The following is a 24,522-nucleotide window of genomic DNA, read 5'->3' on the forward strand; positions in this document are numbered from 1 at the left end:
GGTCCTTTTCAATTTCAAAATGTGGTTAAGCAGTATTTTTTATGCATTGACGGAATAATTTCACATGCGTCACAGCAATGTTTCTTCTTAAATTGAGAACGTGCTCCCTTCATCTATAGCAACCTAGACATCGACGTAGCGACCGCGACTTAAACCTCGATCTCGATCGCGAGGTATCTTCGGCATGTCCCTATCCTAAGGCATTTACATGCATACACCAGCCTTTTTTAAATGGACGTGAGCTGATTATAGAATAGGTAGAAAATAGACCTTAAAGAAAAGGAAATAAGATTGACTGTCATCTGTAAGAGCTAGGGTACTGTCATCTGGTGTGATGCTTAGAACGCAAAATATTCGTGCGTACTCAAATCTGACAGTAGTCGGATAGTCTATGGCAGTTCATACACGTCAGATATGGGAGCAAATGTGCGAAGCTTTAAAGGGAGTTTCAGATATAGATCTTAAAGACGAAATATGCCCAAAATGACTATTGGTGAACTTAATTCCTTTATGCACTTAAGGAGCTATATGCCCAAAATGATCAAAAAGTGGGGTTGATTCCCTTAACACTGAGTAAACCATGTAAAGGTCTTGAACCAGAATTGAACGACTATCATTTATTGAAGTAATCCTTAATTAACTGACGTTGCCAATTCATATACACAAGCTAAATACATTTATTATTTATTTATTTATTTATTTATTTATTGTAACAACACAACAGGCATTCTGGCCATTTACAGTGTTTGTTTACTCATATGGTAAAACTACATTATTTTTACAGAAAAAAATACAGAAAGTTTTACTGTTCCACTGACAAATTGTATTCCTAATCACTCTTTCAGACATATTGAATACATCTATCACTTCACATTTTTCTTCAATATTATTATAGTAAAAGCTCATTCTCCTTACAGGGGATTTATATAGGATGTCAGTACGTACTTCCTTACAGTACAGGATACAACTAGTTGTTCAATCTCGTTTTAGACGTTGAAACTTGCAGAAATACATTAGAAGTTAGTTCTATGCAATCGATCTCATTATTAGTTTATACAGAATAATTAAATCATTTAAAAAAACTAGGTTGCTCTAATGTCAGTATCTTGAAATTAATTGCTAGTTCTAGGTATGTTATGTATGAGGGGCATAATCTAGCTTTTTAATACATAGTTTCAAAAACTTGCACTGTACTCTTTCAATCATTTGGGTATATTTTCCATTATAGGGAGTCCAAATAACAGAAGCGTATTCCAATTGGGATCTTATATAGGAATTATATAATTTCAAAATTGCCATGTAGCTATGGAAGTCTTTACTTACACGATAACGGAAAATACCGTAATTTACACAGTAACACGATAAACTATAACCAACATTATATGAAAATATTGTTCTTTGGGTTTGGGTATGTAGCCTTAGTTAGTATGGAATTAACTAAAATTTAGCATTTTAAGCGCCAGGCCCCAAATCAGATGTTTCATTCTGGAGCCAGCAGCGTATATTGGGTTGCTGAAGAATATCATCGTCTGCATAACATATGTGCGAGGCCCGTAAAGTATTAAGTTTCAAGATTTAACACTAACAAAACAAACAAAGTGAAAAGTAGCCTAAGACACTGTCAAAAATAAGGACTGCCAACACTCATTTTGTAATTGAATGAAATATATAAAAAATGTAGCCACTGTTGCTTCGTAACTGTTACCAGATTCTTTATCCTAGGGAAAGAGAATGCCATTAAGAATTCTCTTGTGAGTTTTGGAAAATTCAAGATTTTCCCCTTTTTCCATTTGAAACTTGAGCTTAAGAAGAATATTATGGAAAATGTGAACAAAACAGTCGGAGAGTTGAATATAATGAAAGAAATTTCACTGGGTCACGATATAGTTCAGCTAAAGTTAAAGGTGGTATGTTTGTGGATGCTCAAATGAGGGAAACGCTCCGTATTAAAAAGTTCAATGAAGAGCATCGTAAGCAATGGTGCCTTAAGGGAAGAAATCTTACCTAATGTCCTAATCCATAGATGAAATAGGGCATTAATCTTTAAACGCCCATTGACGCAACTGCTGCGCCAAGGCTTTAAACCTCAATAGTCCAGCCCCTAATTAAGCTAGAAAGATAATTTTGGTATCAATTACTTCTGAAGGATGAAGTTTCAAATCGATATGCACTTTATGTATGTGGAGATAACAATGGAGAGACGGAAGGATAAAGTTCTTGCTTTTTGTTTTGTTTCTTACATCAGTTTTTTATTGGGGGGAGTCATCTCCTCCTTGGGGGTACACTCATAAAAATTGGTATGTGAAGCAATGAAGTAGTCCAATACACGGTAATACCCTATACGTATACTTGTTGCTTATATGGGGAAGGAGGGAGAGGGTAAAGTGGTTCAATTTTTTGAGTTTCAGTTTTTTGACATAAATTATATTTATTTTCAGGACAGTTCCATATAAGACAAGATATCTTTTCACTTAATTGGTCTAGAAGCATAATTCTTGTTTCTGTACAGTACATGATGTGTACAACAAAAATGATGTGCATATAACGTAGTACTATGATAGGGGCGGGGGCGGGGCGAATGTCAAATTCAATGAAATTTTCTTTTCGAATATGATTTTATAGGAATTTCATTCTGAATTTTTATCTCGCTTTGAATTGCAGAACTGACTACCATTTTTTGATATTATCATCACAAGTGAGTTGCCTACATATTAAGTTAGCATCGTTTTGTCAGCGTAGGCTGACTACAAGGGTTTCCAAGACAGCCGGTAGCCAGCCCAAAAATGTAAGGGGGGGGGAGCGATCCAACCATATTATAGTTCATCACAATATTATAGTTCATTTGCAAGCCTACCGTGAGAATTTTAAGGGGGCCAGCGAAAATTTAGGGGGGTCGGCCTCCCTAGACCCCTGGATACGGGCGTTCCAAGACCCCAAAAATTCTTTTTTTTTTCATATTTTTAGGCCTTTTTTCTTCTACAAATAGGGTAGGAATTGCACAAATATTACCTCCTTGGAATCTGTATTTTCCATAAGTTTCCCAACAATGTATCAATCATGACTCTGTGATATTTAGGGATGTCAATACAATTTTCAACGTGAAAGTCTGCGATTTCGTTCAAATCCTTGGCGGACATGGAAGAATTAAGTTCTATTTCCTTAGTTTGTAGCTATAAAAGTTTAATTTTTACCGATATGCTTCCCTTCAATATCCGTCATTAATAATTAGGTTAAAAAGACGGTATGGCTAACACTGAAGATCATCTCCAAAGATTCTTGATGAAAATCGTATGCCAGAAAATTACCGTTGAAGTTGTATTAAGATATACTGTTATTCTTTAAAGGTATGAAATAGAATATCAGCTTAATAATTGTATACTTTGACTCACATTCCATTTTCCGATTAAGGCTATGAGTAATGAGATTAATAAACAATTTCATTGATTTCGCCAGCTTAGTATTAATAATAATAATAATAATAATAATAATAATAATAATAATAATAATAATAATAATAATAATAATAATAATAATAAAAGATGTATCATGACCCGAAAAGAAATATTGCGCTGCATCTGAGACTGTTTTTTGTAAAGCAAAGATTAGATTATTATTTTTAAAAAAAAATATACATAAGTAATGCGAAGGTCAACCGACGACCTCAATCCCTACTTTCATCTATCTCATTATGATATCGGGTCACGTCAGTCAGTTGAAGATAATTTTCGCAGGCTTCTGGAATACGTTGTACAGTACTTGATACTATTTCAATATTTACTTCCGAAGAAGTTCTAGCTGCAATCAGATCGAAGTAAAGGTAAGAAAAATTTACATGAAAAGATTTCTAAATTTTAAGTGGTCTTTCACAGTTTATTAATAGTGTTGTACGTGAAATATGGTTTCAATGTTTTGAATTTCACAAAGTTTTACATATAATAAAAATGAAAGTAGTATTGTGGGTGAACGAATCACAGAAAAACGTCTGAAACGAATTTTTTGATATAGTTATCAACTACTTCGAAGTGGGTTTTCTGATGTTACTTTGATTGAAATGCATACCCTAAGAGGGAAGCGGAGAGTAATGATTTGCAGATGTTATAACTAAAACGAATTTAAGTTGTATTATTATTATTATTATTATTATTATTATTATTATTATTATTATTATTATTATTATTATTATTGCGCCTACTTATGGTTTCTGTGCAAATATGGAAATTGCTTCTTTATTATAGTGATACGTCTAAGTCTTTTGTTCCTTTAATTTTCCATTCTTTCATTTATATAAGACTTAAATGAAAATGAAATCTTTCAGGTTTAACGTACCTCGATTGTACCATGTACACCAAAAGGTAACGCTGATTTTCGAATACGAATGTAAACGATTGGAGGAATGTGAATGTAGGAGGAAACGGGAAAACCTTGTGAAAACCCATGACCAACATGTTATCCATGACAAATTCACATGGTCTATGGTAGAACTATACGTCTTTCGGATCAGCGGTGGACACTCTAACACTCTGCCATCTTGTCGCCCTTAGATAAGAGTCAAGAAAATTTGTTAGGCTAGTTGAGATGAAACAGGACAAAATCGGAGGCTTACGCACGAGAATATATATATTTTTTTTAAACTCTAACACGGGATGTACTTGAACCTCAACCCACAAAGTGTGGGTGATGTGCATATTTCCTGAAAGCTTGGGTGAAGGTAAGATCAAAACCGGTTACCAAAATTGGGGAGGTCTCAAGCATTCCGCTTGAGGGCAGCACGTTACTCATTTTTATTAATACCTTTAAGCGTGTCTTAAAGTCCGTTGCAACCCTGAAAAATCTGAAACTGTGGGACAAATATGAAAACAGAAAAATATGTCTTTCATCATTTCAAAAGTATAATGTATCAAAGTAAAATAAATTGTACCAGGGTCCCAGACGGGGTCCCACTCAAAATTTTGAAATAGAACGGGGGGTCAACTTGCATATCGTATGAAAGTTTGTGTTAAATGAAACAAGATAAATCAAGTCGCGACTCTCTACGATAAGCCTGTACAAAATAGCGGTGGGTCAAAATATCAACACAATCTTCATTGCAAAATCTATGGCCACTCGTATGTATCTCAAACGGTGGAATAGGTGTAGAAACAAAAGCATGGATATGTCATTATTTCAAAAGTATAATGATTCAAAGTAAAAAAAAATGTTCCAGGGTCCCTCTCAGCGTCCCAGACGGGGTCAAACTCAAAATGTTGAAATAGGGAGGGGTTCAAATTGAGTATCGTATGAAAGCTTATGTTAAGTGAAAGAATACGAAACAAGTCTCGACTCTTGATGAAAAAGTCTATTGCCACCCCTATTAATATGAATCGGTTAGACAGGTCAAAAAAAAACTAGAATGTATCAAAGGAAAAAAGAAATATTCCAATTTCAATTGCAGGATCCCAGACGGGGTCCAAGTCAAAGGGGGGTAAATAAGCACATCATGTAAAAGCTCGTGTCAAATGATACTGAATTGGACATTATACAAGTCTGGACTGTCGATAAGCATTGCAAAATGGCACGAGTCATTTTCATTCATACATTGTAGTTTTTTTTTCATCTGTCTCAAGTTTTTCAGATTAATGGGAGTGGCAATAGACCTTTTCATCAAGAGTCGAGACTTGTTTTCTCTTCTTTCACTTAACATAAGCTTTCATACGATACTCAACTTGAACTCCTTTCCATTTCAACATTTTGAGTTGGACCCCGTCTGGGACCCTGCGAGGGACCCTGGAACATTTTTTTTACTTTGAATCATTATACGTTTGAAATAATGACATATCCGTGTTTTTGTTTCTACATCTATTCCACCGTTTGAGATTCATACGAGTGGCCATAGACTTTGCAATGAAGATTGTGTTGATATTTTGAGCCACCACTATTTTGCACAGGCTTATCGTAGAGAGTTGCGACTTGATTTATCTTCTTTTATTTAACACAAACTTTCATACGATATGCAAGTTGACCCCCCTTTCCATTTGAAAATTTTGAGTGGGACCCCGTCTGGGATCCTGCGGGGGACCCTGGGACAATTTATTTTACTTTGGTACGTTATACATTTGAAATGTTGAAAGACATGTTTTTCTGCTTTCATATTTGTCCCACCGTTTCAGATTTTTCGGGATTGCAACGAACTTTATGGACATGCTTAAAGGTGTTAATAAAAATGGATAACATGCTGCCCTCAAACGGAATGCTTGAGACCTCCCCAATTTTGATAACCGGTTTTGATCTTACCTTGACCCAAGCTTTCAGGAAATATATACATCACCCTCACTTTCTGGGTTCAGCTTCAAGTACATCCCGTGTAAGAGAAAAAAATAAAATTGTGTCCTGTACACATGCATACGGCCTATATTTACACATGCAGTAACGTGTATGGTACATTGTTATTAGATGATCGCATTGTATGATTGTGTTGTTATTGTTAAAAATAATATTTTTCAATTAATGGACAACGTTAAATATTTGTTTTTCTCAAATATACTTCCGTTTTCATTGGTTTGCTTTCTGATACAGACTCATTGATGAAAAGCTGGGTCCGCTGGCGTGATCATGCACAGGGGCGGACCAAGGGCTGGGCAACCCGGGCAACTGCCCGGGGCGCCAAAACGAGCCTTAAAAAGTAAATTTTACAATGTGTTTTCTACTGACTTTTTTGGTTTATATTCGTGTAAAGTAGCGGCAATTACATATTCTTTTTCGATTCACCATGAAAGAAGAGAGTTTCGTAGTACTAAGGGAGCTGTATCGACAAATGGAGAGATGACATGTAGAATAAAGAGTGGAGGGGGAGTAAGTATTGTTTGTTTATTTGCTTGAGTTCAGCGTTCCACGATTATGCCTTAGTGGCCAAAGGAGATGTGGATACTGATTATGGTGGAATCCGAACCACTTTTATCGTTCAACAGTAACCCACCGGAAATTTGACCCGGGACCACAGAAGGCAGGCGTGCTAGCCACTAGACCAAGCGGGGGGGGGGGGGCGGAGTTGGTATTGTTTATAGCTGGCCATATTCTTTGTGAAGTTTTCCTAGGTAATGAGTGTCTTTTTGAAAAATGGGTTTAAAATATTAAAAACACTATGACAAAATGTAAAATATAGGCTAGTACTAGGGGGAGGGCGCCAAAAAGTCACTTTGCCCGGGTGAAAATTTGGCCTGGTCCGCCCCTGATGATGCATTCCATTTTGGTGAGACTATGCGCTGATGAACGGTCCATACACGCAGAAAAAATGTCCTATAATCTAGAGGTACGCTACGTAAATCTAGTAACTTCCGAACTAAGCAGACGACCGTAGCAACCACTACAAACCGAACATAGAGAAACATCTGTGGAACACGTTTATAGTCACGACTATAGTGGAAAATTTTCAATCTGCATGTTGTGTGGCCTATATACACAGCAAAACGATAATTTTTAGAAAAATTGTTGGTGAGAGTTGGGATCGAACCAGGGAACCGATGGCGAGAGATGAGCTCTCTACCATTGAGTCATCGTGGTTGTCAAATAGCGACGTAAAAAAGCGAGTAGTTATAAGCTGACATGCTATTTGTCGAAAGATAGAATATCACATACTTTTGTTGGGACCTCATTGCTGTAAAGAGTATAAGCTATGTGTGAATGCCTGTAGCATTTGTAATAAAAGTATGTACGATAAGAATAAATCGACCAGAGGCAAACATGAAATGGTTACCTGTGTGCTAAGAACAGTCTCACAATCACAACTGAGAGAGAGGTGTATGTTAGGTGCTGGTAACAGCGACAAGGAGTACGAGTAGAGGCAACTGTCTGTAGGCGACTGACGATAAAAATAGTTATGTGAACTGTGGGTTTTTTCCACTTTTATCCTGTCTAATCACTCTTTCCTTGTCAATCAGTCTTAGGTTCCAAATTTTGTATGCTACAGACCTTCTTCGTACATACCACCTATTTATACGAATACCGACTGTAACAATCAAATACTGATAAAATCTCACGTTTACTCGAGCTGCATGTTGTGAGGTTGGATACCTACAATATATCAGAGCGATTTAAGCAGAAATCGTACGGTTTACGGATAAAACAGTTCTCTCCAGCTATCAGGGAACAACATTTCTCTCCGTATACTGAGAGTATTGATTATGTATGCTTGTTTGAGCAGTTGCCGACTGCGATGGATTCGAGCAGCGGTCGTAATTCGGAGACCAAATAAAAGTAGGTCGCGTTCTTTATAATCTTAGCGGTGCATAAGGACAAAAAAGAGAAAAAAAGACGCAAACTCAAACTCATTAATAAAAATATTCTTGCTTCGCAAATTACTAAATAACAATCATGATTTTCGTCATAAGTTTGTAAGCTCACATGATAATGACAAGATTAAATTGACCATGATCCATGACATCAAGGATAATCATATAGTAGCCTATATAATATATTTAGTACATATTAAATCAAGACGGAAGTATATAGAATTTAATTGAATGTGCAGAATTACAATTAGACAAACGTCATCAGCAATAGTGAGTCGAGCAAAGACACTATTATTATTATTATTATTATTAATAATAATAATAATAATAATAATAATAAAATACTGTATCAACTGTGAGCTTTATCTGTGAACTTTATGTTTTATTTCATTTGAATACTTTCTAATTTAATAAAAGCAGAGTATTTCTCCTGAACACAGTTTTCTCAAGTGAAAATCTTTCATGAAACTTGCATTTAATGTGAAAATCTATTGATAGGTGAAAATTTATAATACATTACGATGAAATATTCTGCACTTAATAATAACACATAATGTACTGAACAAAATCGTTCCCTTTTTAAAAAAATTAAATCATACTCTAGAATTACGTATTACTGAAATATTATTAATGAATTATGAATAACATTAAAATAGCAGCTTTCGGAATATTTAGTCCGAAAAACACTTACACCATCAAAAATAACATTATCTGAGTTCTTCAAATAGGCAGGGATATGCTAATAATGAAATATTTATTTATAAACTGGCAAAAACATCATTTATTTTCGAGAAAAATTATGGGAATAAAAACACATCTACAGAGAATCTAATCTTTCTGAACAATTCGTGAGTAAAAAAGAATCATTTATTTATTATGAAATATTTATCTATGAAAATAAACTTTAATCAATATAAACGCTTAATTCCAATATGCTAAGTTACTCTCATTTTTGGGTATAAGAAGAGAAAACCCCCTTGAAAGTTATGCCTATTTTTGTACTTTTCCCATAAACAATAATGTTAATTCCAAATTCAATTTTCGTGTCTCTGTTTGGCCTTTGTCCAAGCTAATATTGTTTTTCGTAATAGCTTACGTTGTACTTTAACATATATGCACGTGTAAGCTTCATTCGATTATCTGCCTGGCACATGGCCAATGGGAAATGAGCCTCATCCTTTATAAGTTCTAAATGAAGTATTTTTTATTATGAAGTATTAGCTAAAATACCCATTCTTGTTTGGGAAAAATGGGCTTATAGAAAATATTTGAAAGATATAATTAAGCCCGCTTCACCCTCTTAGGATACATATTTGAATCAAAATGAAATGACAAACTTAGCTTGATCCAAGTGTAACTACTTTCAAAAAATTATTTCAAGCGGTGCAGTCGTTAATCATTGTGATAAATTAAAACACCTTTTCCCTCTTTAGGATATTCATTTCAATGAAAGTGTAACCATAAATATTCAGTTCAACCCCAGCGCTAACTATTTTTTAAAAAATTGATGTTAAACAGTGCAGTAATTCTGTTTCCTTATTTTTCCATTTTATAGATACAAAGTAGGAAATTAAAATAATATAAAAATTACGCCCTTCCTCCCATTTAGAAGCAAAATGTTTGAAAATGCTTCGATATATTTCAATTTATTTCAATGAGAAATTCATATACTTTCATCTTCCTAGCTTTAAAGGGTAATAATATACACTGTTTCTAGCATCGTAGTCTGAAGCAATTGCTACGTTTAAAAATTTCAAACTGAGACTAGATGTAGATTTCTATAGCGGATAAACACTCAAAAAAGCAAACAAATATATAGCTTTATAAATAAGAAGAAAGGATGAAGAAAAATATTCGAGGCTTGTACGAAAGAAAATGTGCAAACAAAACTCATCTCTTTATTAAACTACCCATTCTGAATATTAGGAGAGAGAAAAGTGTATTATGTCATATTGATAGGATGTTAATGAAATCATTTAATAATCAACTATGAACAACATCGGTAGAGTCATTACGAGAAGTCGTCACTCCCCTACAAAGAAATTTCTAGTCTTTCAAGAGAAACGATTATGTCATATTAGAGGATGGTTAACGAATTTTTTTTTAAGAAAAATGAAAAAAATCGTTCGAAAATTCATTTTCACTAATGGACTATTGTTTCGAAGTATTTCAAAGGGGAACGACGTTCATATGTCGTATTGCAAGTTTTTCTTTAAATAAAATATTTATTTGTGAAATATGACCAAATTGGTTGATATAATTATTTTTGAGAAAATTATCCCCAAAATAAACATCCCATCACAAAATTGTTTTATTTTAAATTTTATACGAAAAGGAATTTATATCAATTAAAGGGTTGTTAATTAAATACCAATTTATGAAATGTAAACAAGTTCTTCAGAATCGGTTTTAGAAAAATAGGAATTTTCTATGCTCAACTATCAATAAACTATTTTCATTTCTAGGAAAGTTGCAAAATTCTACTGCCACCTTTCCCCGAAAAATTCGTGTAAACCGTAAGTTTTAAATCTAGTCTGATTATGTTCAGCAATGTGAACTCTGCCCTTCTATACATGTACTGACGTGAAACGACGAACAGACAGATAAACAACTTAAATTAAATTTTTCGCCATTGACGTTGAAACGCATAAATCCTTCTTTTGAAATTTAGAACTATTCTTTTTTTTAATGATCACATGACTATTGAGTCTTATTATCACTTGAATATGCTTAGGAAGAAGCGGGAGAACCGCGAGCAACACCCATGTGGACAAAGTTCGTTCACCACAATACCCACTTGGCAGAAGCTAGAATTGATCCAGAGACCCCACGCACCAAAGGTGAGCACTGTACTACTAAGCCAGTGCTGCCATCAATATGAAGCATTTATTAAAGAGATAGATTAGTTACAAAATCACCTGAGTAATTTTTTAGAAAATCTTCCAAATAATCCACTCCCCACTAATCAGCTATCCATTTTGAACTTTTCAAGAGAAATTGCTTCTACTATGGTGTAGGTTTTGTAATGAACTGTGTATTTATTTTAAGATATGAAGAAAATAATCTAAACCAATGTTGAGAAAATCATCCGAAAAAGCACACTCACCAATAACCCATCCTTTAGGGATTTTTTAAAAAAAATAAATTATTCATGTCACATTGGAGGGTTGTTGGTGTATGAATTGCCAGCTAATAAACTACCCTTCTTCGATCTTTTCAAAAAAAAACTTATTCTGTATTACGTTGTTCTTAATTAAATATTGAAGTAACGAAATTTTGACGAAGATTGTTTAAGCTGTTTTCAAAAAAATAGAATTTCTTTGTGTTTCCATCATATTTTGTTGATCGAGTTAAAATGCGAAAACTCCTTGGAGAATCTTTGGCCTTAGTATTAATGTGTCATCTAAGTTATATACCTGATGAAAATCCGAATGTAGTTTTTGTTATTTGGGGACTTTTTATGACTTTAATATATTCTTCCCTCCTATAGTTACTAAATAGTAAAAGGAAATACTCAAGTGAAATTATGGATTGAAAACAGTTTCTTATATAAAATGATGGTATTAATACTATGTTTTCTTATGTTTTCAGTAATGAAGCGTTTATATCTTTTTTTTTTAATGTTGATAACCTATTAATGTATTGAATACTTTAGAGTTTCCCAACTTTTACTGAAACAATTATTTGGATGAAAATTTCTGTAAATTGCCTTTGTCCTTAAATATTTTCCTCTTTAAGATGAACTGTAACTTCTGAAAATGATTCCATAAAAATGTGATAAGCATGATATATTTTATATCGCAAAAGTAACTTATCTTGATCTATTCATGTATTATATGATTTCTAAATAAATAATACATAATGGGAGTCTCAAGGACAATGCGTGTAAATCTTGGGTATCCTTGTAAGTATTAATTGCGTCATTTGATGCGCATAGAAAAGAAAAACCTTTGATCAAAAAAAAATCTTTGATCAACTCTAGAAAACGTGTGCTAAAGATTCTACGTTGAAGAATATTGATATTAAAGAATTTTGTCCTATAGCATTCCGTAATGAGTTAAATATCAAAATTCCTGGGTTTGAATTAGGGTTGCCAGACTTTTCACAGAAAAAAGAAATATGTTTTTTATTTTTTATTTATTTATTGTTTTGAAAGAAAACATCTACATGGTTTCACATAATAACGTACATTAATTCCAATTGGAAACTGGTCCAGTTTCAGTTAAAATGATTGACATGTAAAGCACTAAAAAAATATATTACAAGTCCTAGTGGGAGCTCATATGGTTTCGATGAGTTCCACGTTAAGCTGTAAGTCCTCCTTTTATATAGCCTCAGTGCTGAAAGGGACATTAACTGAAATCCAAGTAACCTAGTATTTTACATAAATTTTTGTAGTAGTTTTTAATTGTATTTTAATTAAGGATTTGGATCTCCTAACAGTTTCACATTCGTTCTTACGCGTTCAAAAATATCGTTGCAGAATATATCGAAATTCACTTGGAAGTTCTGCTTTTATTAGTTTGCAATACCTTCTGTTTCTGACGTCAATATATCACAATCGATCGGAACTGCGATATGATAGAGTCGGTGTTGACAAACAAAAGCTAAGATTCTGCATAGTAAAATCAAATTATTCTTAAGGATCCCAGTTAGATAGAAGATAGAAACCTGTTGCATTTTCTCTCTGAATGCTAAGTTACATCGTTGGTTAGGTTGTTAACAGTATTCGAGAAATCAGTTCCTCTAATTTACTTTTCTTCCCTCACTAACTTACAAAAACACGTTAAAAGTGTTCAGTACTATCATTTTCTTTATTTATTTAAAAGAAAAGGAAGAAATCGTTTTATGGAGAAAATAAAAACGCATAACGTTAAACGTAGTAAGTCAACTTGGCAGAAACATTCAATTTTCCCATCCTTATTATTTTATTGTTGCTTGTCGTTTTGCCTCTATCTTGTTATGTTTTGCATAGTTACTCCCTCCTCTATTAGTCTTCCCCAGAACATCATTCTTCCAACCAGGGATTCTAATGTCGCATAGTTTAACTTCGACATTGTTTGCCTTCCTAAAGACACTGATCCTAATTTCCTCCACTTAGCAAAAACTATGGGAAAATAGTGCGATAATTTCGTTCCTTTCCATACCACAATATTCCAACGACCATGCGTGGGATCAATCATTACTATTGGACTTCTGGGAGAACTATCTTCTTCCAAGATAATCGTTGATTCATATGCTGCTATAACCTTCAGTATGAATATTTTATGACTACTGGAAAAACTGTTATCTTCTCCCAAGATAATCGTTGATTCATATGTTACTATAATCGTCAGTATAAACATTTTGCAACAGAATAGATGAATGTAATGAGTGAAAGAAATTTAGTTTGTGAAATTATTTCTTATGGCGTACTTAAACTCAATCTGCAGCATCACTCATTATGATAATAAAATATTTGCGCATGCGGTACCCACGATTATGAAATTCTGTAACATTGTTTATAATATCGGTGGTAAGAAGACTTCTAAAGGAATTACGCTGAAAGGATTGACACCAGGGGCCTTATGCAGAGACGTTCTGAAGTGTAATTAGTGCCATACTAAAGAGTTCGACTAAGATATGTTTGCTGCAGTAGTCAATCCTTTAGTATGACGCTAGTCTTACGTCAAAACGACTCTGCATAAGGCGGCAGATTGCTATCAACAGGATATCTTATTACTGAATTAATTATCTAAATGGGCTAGTCAGAACAGCGATTATCCTGGGAGAAGGTAGTAATTCTGCCAGTAGTCAAGTTGGCAGTGATTGATTCCAAGCATGGTTAGAATTACTTTCAAGTGTTGGAATACTGGAGCATGGAAAGGAACGGAAATACTCTTGCTATGTTTCTCTAGTCTTCCAAAGCGAAGGAAACTAGGATCAATGTCTGTAGCAGGGCAAACGATTCCAAAGTTGGAGACCTGGATTTGATTTCCGCTAGGAGCTCATGTGGTACAAATCTCACGTTAAGTTGTAGGTTCACTTGTTATATACTGTAGTTTCAAGCTGAAAATGACTTAAACTTCAGAACATCCAATTCTACCACTATTGCTTTTCTAAAGTCAGACTCAAAACGTTTTCAACATCGCACAAAACGGCTAGAGAATAGTCCTTTTTCCTTTTTCATAGGACAATCTTCTGTTGGTCGATAAATTAGAAACAATCCTATTAAACACATTTTTATTACAAATTTGCTTTCGTCTCTCACCCGCTTACAACCATAAAAACATTTAAAATTGATACGAAGTTTCATAACTGTAATTGTGAGACAAGGTGTGTGAACAGCAAATGAACTGTGTTTATATAATATTTGCATATTAAATTTTTTCGTTATTTTATGAATATTTAATCGTTTAATTAGGGAATTTACATAGTTATTTTATTGGATTTGCATACGTAGCAGCGGGAGCAGATAACTTTTATTTGCATTTTATGTATATACATTGCTTGTTTAGAATATGTAATTAAAGATAGAGTAACTACAGGACTGGACATCATATGGGTACAGCGATATTTTAATATAATTTAAATACAACATTGGAGAAGATAGAAGATTTTGAAGTCACATATGCTATTTTGCTTGCAGTAGAGGCAGAGAAGTCCTCAGAGAAAAAAAACTTTAAGAAAGCTTGCCATTCTAAAGGAGCCTTGTTCTTCAACAGCGTGGGAATGAACAGTGAGCCAATGTAGCTACCTTTATTCGGATAGAATAACTATGAGCTCCACACTGCGCCTATCTGCAGAGCTAGTCTCACTTTCTAGTGTAGTTATAGTTAGGGACATACACTGACACTATGGAGACAGCAAGTCCGTCTGCACAATTGTTTCGTAGCAAGCAAAATTTTAGCGTATCTGTGACGAATTGTCGGTACAATGGAGTGTGATATTTTCAAGACACACCCCTTTTTCGCGTCCTAGTTACTGGATGCGTGGCTTGGTCAACGAACCCCTATCGGAGAGGAGAAGTTTGACAAATTTGAAATTTTGGACGAGTCCATTTTAGTCCTGGCTGTAGTCGTTCAGAATCCTGGTTGTAATAGTGCAGAAACATCCGTCAGATGTCTCTGTTGCGAGATCATTTTCGTCTGCTCTCCCGTGCACGATTTGCTACAATAGTATGTTTTGAAATATGTAAATAAACTTTCTGGATGTATCCGTATTATTTAGATATATTTAAATCGATATTTAGTTTGCATTATGATAATGGCTTGTACTAATATTAATTATAAGCCTGGTTGATGGTTTTGAGAAGTAATCGACAGACAAACACAAACCGTAGTTTTTTTTTAAACATCGACCAGATTCAATGCTGAATGGTAGAGAAGAGAACTCTCAAACCATATTATAATACTTGTTTTAATGTGTCAGATCATGACAGCCCTGTGTGGGACTCTTTCAATATAATATCATATGTGTAGTGTATTTAAATTGTGTATTTACTCTGAGAAATCATGTTAAACTCAAAATCATTCAATGTAGAAATTCCAGGTTTATGCGATTTTCAATGTCATTTGAACAAAAAGTTATGCTCTTAGTTACGAGGGGGTACCACTTGTCAAGACAAGTCCGCGAAGAGGTTGAGTGACAAGTTTACTGAATTTTGTGTGTTTATTTAATAATTGCCAATTAACACGGCATAGTAATTATGAGTGTTATATGCCATAGGAAAGCTTATTAAATAAGCTAATAAGCACATATATTGACATTTAACAGTGTAATTGACGTGAGACAGAAAACGCATAAAAAGAAGAAAACCTGTTGAATGTAAGAATTAAGTAGGTCACTGGAAAACTTCCGGTTAAGTATGTACCTACCCCACCTATTTTGGAAGAAGCGTGCGATAGTGGTTTGACCCAACGCAGGATTCCAAGAGACAATGAACTTCGTTTGCAATAAAACAGTAGTGTACTGAACACGAGGGACAGTTGTTCCTGAATCTTCGAATCGTAGACATCGTTCTCAATAAGTTCGGTTTTGAAAGGACAGTTCGTTGTTGGTTTTGAAGTTGAAAGTATACGCTTCGTGTGTGTAGAACTTGAGCTTTACGAAATGGCCGTTAAAAATTTAGTTATCGTGGTATAAGCTCCGAGTACTACAAACTCAGTTTTCTGAAGTGTTAGTGGAACGATAGTGTAGGAAGCACACTTAACATTTGAGAAAGTTCCGTTCTCTGAAATGCCAGTGATTTAATATTTTGTTACGTAAAAACATGTACGACAAATTCGGGTTTGAAGAGACATTTCTTCATAATTACTTGTGAAGTGCTTCGACCATACTAAACATTTGAATATTACTTCGAGCGCTGTAAACATGTTTATTGTTTACTTGCAGTGATTATTAAGTTTATTTTAAATTATTGGTCAAAACAAACTCAATGCCTGTGTTTTTAGGCTATGACCAAGGGTGCAGTATTTTGCAGCTTGTTAAGTAATTAAAATACGGTACAAGAGACTTAGCTAACAGCCTTGTATGTAGCAGTCGTGTTTTAAAAGTAGAAAATTTAAGTGCTTCCATGAAACGGCGAAATAGAACAAGCTGCCACTACACGTACAAATGGTAATTAGTACCTTGACCCAGAGGACAACCCGCTTAATCGCCACTGACGGAGAGTAACCCAGGTGTTGGATGGACAAACTCATGTAGAAGGAGAGCAGCAGCGACCCAGAAACAGAAGGAGGATCGTAAATGCAGACATCCTTGGCCGCCAACTTCGGAAGAAACATCAGAGTGCAGTGTAAGGAGTTTTGATATGCATGGACACTTCAAGAAAGAAGAAATCGGCGAAATTAATGTAATAAAGTGCACGAACAATTAAGCGAGATCTCAGCTTTGCAAAGTTTGATTTAAAAGTAAATTTTTTTTTTCTTTCTTCGTGTCTCAGTGTGAGACTGCGCGCGAGTGATTCTGTATTATATAATTTTACGTGCTTGGAATGTTGGTTCTGCGCATTAAAAAGATTCCATCAGATAATTTGGGATTCTCTTTTCTTTCATCAGTTTGGCTGCCAGGTATGTGTTACCATTTCCTGTCTATTTGTTTGCTTTTCAGGCCAGATGCTGGGATTATGTAGGAGTCGTGAATACGGTGAGCGTGTTTCATGCAAACATTGGGTAATTTTCACACTCGGGATGGCTGTTAAAACTGCGCGCACCTTGTAAATAAGAGTTTCATGTTATATATGTCATAATTTAAGCTTTCAAAATTTAATTCTTTTCTAAATCAGACTCTACCGACTGAACTAAATTCATTTATTTAACTTTGTGAGTGGAGGGTGCGCTTAATTAGAGTAATTTTCAGCGTGCATGTGAAGTTTCCTCCCACATTTGCATTCTAATATTGTAATTAATTTTCTAAATTACTCATCACATGCATTAATCCTTCCCCCCGTTCACAGGTGGTAAATCTTGTATTTACCAGGATATAATACTTGAGATTATTCTTAACATGTTACTTGTTACCTATTCAAGAACATTACAAGAGTTTATGAGTTGAAAGGTAATGTTGACTAACAATATTTTATTTTTATCAGGAAAAACACGCACGTTATGTCAGTGATCACTGAAACGAATACTTTTGTTGAATCTCGAAGTAGCAGCAAAAGTTCCTTGTACGAAGACGCTGAGGATGAGTCGTCAGACTCTGGAACTTGCGAAGACTTCCAGGAAGAGGAACAAACTCAGAGGGCGATCGAAAGATTGAAACAGCTCATTGCAGGTAAGGTGTTTTCAAGTGAACTTCAATTCTAACTATAGTCAACTTTATATATGTATTCATAAATGTTATATTTGCCGTTTATGAAAATTAAAACAAGAAGAAATGGAAATGAGTGGAAACCCACAGTATTTGGTTCAGAGAGATGACATATGTATGGGTCGAGCAGCACACTCTATTTAATGTTCAGAATAAAATCACGAGAATGCTGTTCACACAATATTCTAATAGCAGACATGTGAACTGAAAGAATGTGGGAAAGCGCCACCGTGCCTCATGCCTCATTGACGTCAAAGAGCCCACTATAAAAAGAAAACTACTGCATTTGAATAGAGCCATATGGTCGGTTTACGAGAAGTCATCTTTTTGTATGGGGAATCGGGGGTGCGTACATAAGGCATATCGCCACGGATTATGTGTGTGTTGACGCAATAGAGAACAACAGCAACAATCGGTCAGTGATCCAAGTAATGGCACCACACAACGGAGAAAGAGACAAATTGTTCACAAGGCTGCGACAGATAGTAATTCGTCGTTCGTAGTGTTAATTTGAAACTAGGAAATTATAATGGACGTTAACTTGAATGTGTCGACAGTTCGACGGCGTCTGCCGAACGGTGAATTGGTGAGGCACATGTCTTTACGTCGACTTTCATTGATTCAGAATCACAAATAACTACCGCTATAATGGAAGCTTGAACACCATCACTGGAGAATTGAGTCACACACATTCTTGTTTCTGACAAGTCTCGCTTCAACTTGTCCATAATCATGATGCGTACGTGTCACAGGCTATTGTAGTGAGCCCAATCCTTCAGCGTCAATTGTGAAGCTAAACATTGTATAATATCACCATCAGGTATCACATGCAATCTCGCTGCTACGCATTGAGGGCAAGCCCTTCCCACTACTCTAGTAGTTAGCACGAGCTCCATGGGTACAAGATCCCAGCTTTGATTCTCGTTGAGAGAGACTTGAAATTTGAACAAATTACGATAGTTAGGAATTCACGTCTCATATAACTTCAGTGCTAAACAGGATAGCTAAACTCCAATTAACCAACCAAGCGTTGAGAACAATTTTATGATTTCCAGTACGTCACAGAAGTTCTAAAGATCTAGGGCATATTCTTTCTCCGAACAACTTTGAACGCAACATTTCAGCAAAACAATGCCGGGCCGCATGTACCTCGGAGTTTACAAGCCTTCTTTGAGAGACAGTGCTACTGCTTTCCCGGGCTGTCAGGTTGTCTGACAGTTTGATCTTCAAACAAGTGTGGAATATAGTTGGTCGGCACCTTGTTCTTTACAGTTCTCCAGTAGATTGTGTCGATCTGTTATGGACTCGCACACATATCACACACTCTGATTCGATGACATATCATGTTGTGTAACTTTGACTACACTTGATTTTTCAGTTAGATATATTGCATAGTTTTAAAATTACTTCTCTGTGCAACAAATCTGTGTAATCTCTCGTGACTTCTTCGGTGTTGCAATTTGCATAAACGGTAGTATATTTATATATACTACTACTTATATATATATATATATATATGTGTGTGTGTGTGTGTGTGTTTTGTGTGGATTTATATATATATAAAACTAACATAACTTATAATCAAACGTTAATGATCCCAGATAATTCCTTGATTGATTACAGGTTAAAACATGTTTTTAAAAATTGATATAAGAAAGCTTTGATAATATGGCTCAATAGGCAATATATTTTAAGTACCTAGGTATATACATACCCAGTGGCGTATTTAGGGGGGCTTCCGGGCTTAAGCTCCCCCGAAATATTACTTACTATAGTAAAGTATATGAAATATCTTGCAGAATTTTCACATTTTCAGGCAAAGCCCCCCCCCCCGAAAGTCAGCAAAGCCCCTCCCGAAACAAAATCGTAAATACGCCACTGTACATACCTATATTTAAAACTATAATTTCTGCTAACTAAGCCATACTAGCAAGCATATTAATTTTTAAACTTGTTTTTATCATGAACTAAAGAACTATAAAACATAAACAGTTGATTACCAACTAATGTTAGATGTTTTACGATTATCACGGTTGAATCGTGAATAAAGGTAACTTTTAATACTGAAATTAATGTTAAGTCAAACCTAACGCATTGTAATATTTCTATATTTTCTCTTGAGTTAATTAGTAGTTTAGGAAAATGATTGTAGATTAGAAATAAGAAACGTTTAAGAGAGAAGAGTACAAACGAATTAGTCCATATAACATTAAATTGACAAGAAATGCACATACCTGCGCATATAAGTCGTTAATTTTTAATGTAATCAATTAAATTTTGCAGGTTAATTTTTAATTGACAATCGTTAACAAAGAACTAATTGTTACTTTCCACAACAAGTATGTAAAATGGATATTCTGTGAGAACGTTTGTGTAGCTTATCTCAAGAACCTCACGGACGGTTCCACTACAGAAGTGGAATAATGCAGGTTCCTTTTCCCAAAATGGCCGTAACTTGCCTTGAAGTTTCACGAAGCCATGAACTTCATAAGCATAAAATCACTATTATTTAATATTATTGTATGTATCTGGTATTAGGTATGACTGACATGATATACAATTATCATTACTGCTATATTTTAAGATTTACGAGACAGATACACAAAGGTACAGTACATAATTTAATCGGTAATTTTACTCATATTATGACATTTTTAAATTTTATTTTAAATGAGGTTTCTTTGAAAGAAATGACTTTTGAAATAATCGATTAATTTTCCCATGCCCTTACAGCTTATGACATTTTTGCACTATATAATAGTAAAAATCGTAACTTTTAAATTTAAATGTAGTAAATAATTTTGAAGTTAATTGTAATTTTAACCGTTGCTCTCTTCTGACATTGATTGTCAGTCATTTTTCTTTACCTCAAATTTTAGTTTCAATACGTTAAATTTTCCATTATAGTTTTTTTTCAACTACACAGATATTTATGAATTATATATATTGAAAATGGAAAATTAAGTATTAAAATATATATACCAATTTAATTTTAGAGCAATAATAATAATAATAATAATAATAATAATAATAATAATAATAATAATAATAATAAGCAACGAATACCACTATACATGTATAGATGGAAATGCTGTATTTGATTCGAATATTGGCTTGTAATATTACGATATTAATTACAATTGAAGGATGGAGGCACAGTGGCTCAGTGGTAGCCAATGTGGTGCAGTCGAGTGGTCTGAAGCGTTAGCCTGACGATCTTGAGGCAAAACCTTTTCAACTGTCCTTGATACTTCTGTGTTCATGTTCTTGTCAAGTTTGATGACAATCACAAGTGTAAGAAAAAGAAAAATGAGAGTGAGAACAAGGTTGTTTTCTTCTTTGAAAAACTAAATAAATAAAAATAGTAGAGCGCTTACCTCTGATGGGATGATTCCTGATTAGAATCCAAGAAATGTAAATTTGTAGTAATCCGTGGTGATCCGTATCGTGTCTGTGATCTTTCTAGAGGGTTTCTCCCACATTTTCATTCCATTAATTCCTTTTATAATCATGTACTTTCATTTATCAACCGACTTTCTAAAGGACTCACGGAACATAAGGTAGAACGTAAACTGAAAGTATATTTTTTGATATATTTACAATTGAAGAAATACAATTTTTGTTTTGCTCTCCCCATCAGGAAGTCGCGGTTGGCAAGAGAGATTGCCGCCGTCAACGGTGCCAGGCGGCAGGTAGGCAGCCGGCACCTATCCGCGGCGGCACGACGATCTACTTGTTCAAAGTTGCCGACCTTTTGCAGAGGCGGTAAGCGGTCGAAAATCGTAAAAAATATATATATATTTATATATATATGCCCTTTGCCGACTGTTGCCGACCGTCAGAGTCGGCAAAACAGTTGGAAAGGCCTCTTTCCGACAATCTGCCGACCCCTTATGCCGGCCTCTTTTCGACGGCGGCGCCAGGCATTTACTGCGCCTTTACGACTGTTTGCCAACTGCTCGGCAAGGCAACTTTCCGACGGCGGCGCCGGCGCATTTAATGCTCATTTCCGGCTGTTTGCTGACTGTTCGGCAAGGCAACTATTCGACGGCGGCGCCGGTGCATTTTATGCACCTTTTCTGCTGTTTGCCGACTGTTGGGAAAGGCTACTTTCCAGCGGCAGTGCCGGCGCATTTTATGCACCTTTTCTGCTGTTTGCCGACTGCTCGGAAAGGCTACTTTCCAGCGGCGGCGCCGGGGCATTTTTTGCGCCTCTCCGGCTGTTTGCCGACTGCTCGAAAGCACCTCTTTTCGATGTCGTCTTCCCGATTCTCCCACAGGCGGCATCCGACCTCTTGCCGCCGTCAAAAAGTGGCCCTTTGCCGACTGGAAACCAACAGTTCAGGAAGGCAAATTTTTTATCACCTTTTACATTAGTCTTGCCTAAGTCTTCCCCCATGCTATGATTTCTCGACAAGGAGCACTCTTGCAAGTTCTTGAAGAATAATACTTGCATTTTTTGTGTGTGTCCCAATATAAAATTTCTTTCTTTTTGCTTTTTTGCAGCACTCTAAGCCAGAAAAGAAGGAATTTAATGGGATATGCAAGTATGTGCCCTTGCCGAGAAATCATAGCACGGAGGCAGATTTAGGCAAAGGTACTGTAAAAGGTGGTAAAAATTTTGTCTTCCTGAAGGGTTGATTTCCAGTCGCAAAGGTCCACTTTACGACGACGGCAAGAGGTCGGATGCCGTCTGTGGGAGAATCGGGAAGCCGACATCGAAAAGAGGTCCTTTCGAGCAGTCGGCAACCAGCCGGAAAGGCGCATAAAAGGCTCCGGCGCCACCGCTGGAAAGTAGCCTTTTCGAGCAGTCGGTAAACAGCAGAAAAGGTGCTTAGCAATGCATTGAAAATCATGGCGGATTCCCACCAATAATGTTGCACTCAGTACATACGCAGTACATTTCTACAATTCTCAGTCATACAGGCTCTATTCATTTTCCAAAATTAGACTCGTTACGCGATATTGAAACTTTCGCCGACGTCGTGCCGACGTTGTTTTTCAAGAAATTGCCGGCAGTGTCTTTTTGCAGTCGTCGTCCGACTGTCTGCCTATTGTTTTGAGAAAACTTTATACGAGGGAAACATGAGCCCTAATTCGTATTTTAAGGCAATAAATTACCTTCTAACTCCCTTTGTTTTCTTTTGGTGAACGACTCTGTTTTTGCACATAGCGGTCAAAACTCGAGCGGAAAGACGCCGGTGTCCGGCACCGGCAATCCGACCGCGGCATCTGGTCGGCATGGACAAATTGTCCGACTGCAGGCGGCAGGATCCTGATGGGGCTACTAAACTTTTTATATGTTTGAAAAAAATTGTATAATTTAGTTGAAATATACATAATTTTAAACCCATATATGTCTGGGGTGTTTGGGAGAAGGGAAACAGGTCCAAAGCCTGAATTTTCAGACACAGTCGCTTAAATATTTTGTTACTGCCCTGAGAATGCTGTTCTTCAATGTTTGTACTGTAAAGGAACAACATTCAGTTGTAAGCAGAATCTACTAACAAAATGGGTAAAAATCTTAGAAAATCTTGATATGAAAATTGAGCTTTTTGACTTGTTTGCTTTCTCCCAAACACCACATCATATATAGTGATGTATTGATGTTAGAATTTTTGGTGGGAATACGTTTATACCACTTCTGTGTACACTCGTTCGTTCGTAAATTTAAGGTGAGTATAGATTGGTCTGTAAACATTAGATAGATAGCCTTATACCGGCTACACGCCCCATTTCATCACTGTAAACATACATAATTAATTTTAAAATGTGTCTGTTACTCTAAATATTCTTGAATCACAAATCCAATTTAAAGCCGTTATAAATATACTTGCTACAAAATGGTTTTATATAGCGTGGACGTTTTTCGAAAGCAACTAAATAGGTTATTCGCTGTATTCCTGTAATTTAATTTCAAAATTAACTAGTTTTATTATATTGTGGATTTATTTAATAGATGGGTACGATATTTATAGAGAGCAATTAGATATTCATAACGTACAATGTTGTAAGTAATAAAACTTTCTTAGTATTTATGTAGTATGTATTAGTGATGGCTAATCCAAACTAAATTCTCCATTTACTGTTTATTATTTACTCATTTGTTTTTCTGTATAGGTGACAAAAGGTTGAAAGTTGGAACAGGTTATGAGTATTTGCTGAATTGCTTGCTTCATGCTCAAATGGACCCTGAGGATTGTTATCGACGGGTTAGTGCCTATGTTACTTAGCGTAGATGTAAAAGAAACGCTACTAGATGGCAGGAAGGTTTCTCTATCTTTTAATATATAATTTAGAGAGTGAGGGTATTGATAATAGTTTAGTTATTTGCTAACGTTCTTGCTTTTGATACGAGCGGTCCGCGTTTTATTCCCAGTGGGAACACTCGGTCGAAAAGATGTAACAGCTTTTACAGACCATCCAACCTGAATGAGGTTTTTCCTGGATTTTCCTCATTCACATC

General features: G+C 35.4%; 1 protein-coding gene across 1 annotated transcript in view; it reads left to right on the plus strand.

Annotated features, from left to right (window-relative positions):
• The first annotated feature begins 3,674 nt into the window (after positions 1-3,674).
• Positions 3,675-24,522, plus strand: part of LOC145693284 (clavesin-2-like) — a 54,608-nt gene continuing 33,760 nt past the window's right edge. Inside the window, exons 1-3 of the mRNA XM_081769133.1 lie at positions 3,675-3,817; positions 17,836-18,020; positions 24,177-24,268. Coding sequence (XP_081625259.1) covers positions 17,852-18,020; positions 24,177-24,268 — 261 coding nt within the window. The 5' untranslated portion in view covers positions 3,675-3,817; positions 17,836-17,851. The remainder of the gene's footprint in view (positions 3,818-17,835; positions 18,021-24,176; positions 24,269-24,522) is intronic.

The sequence above is a fragment of the Thermobia domestica genome, chromosome 8, assembly GCF_964235325.1.
Source record: "Thermobia domestica chromosome 8, izTheDome1.hap1.1, whole genome shotgun sequence".
In the NCBI taxonomy this organism is placed as follows: Eukaryota; Metazoa; Arthropoda; class Insecta; order Zygentoma; family Lepismatidae; genus Thermobia; species Thermobia domestica.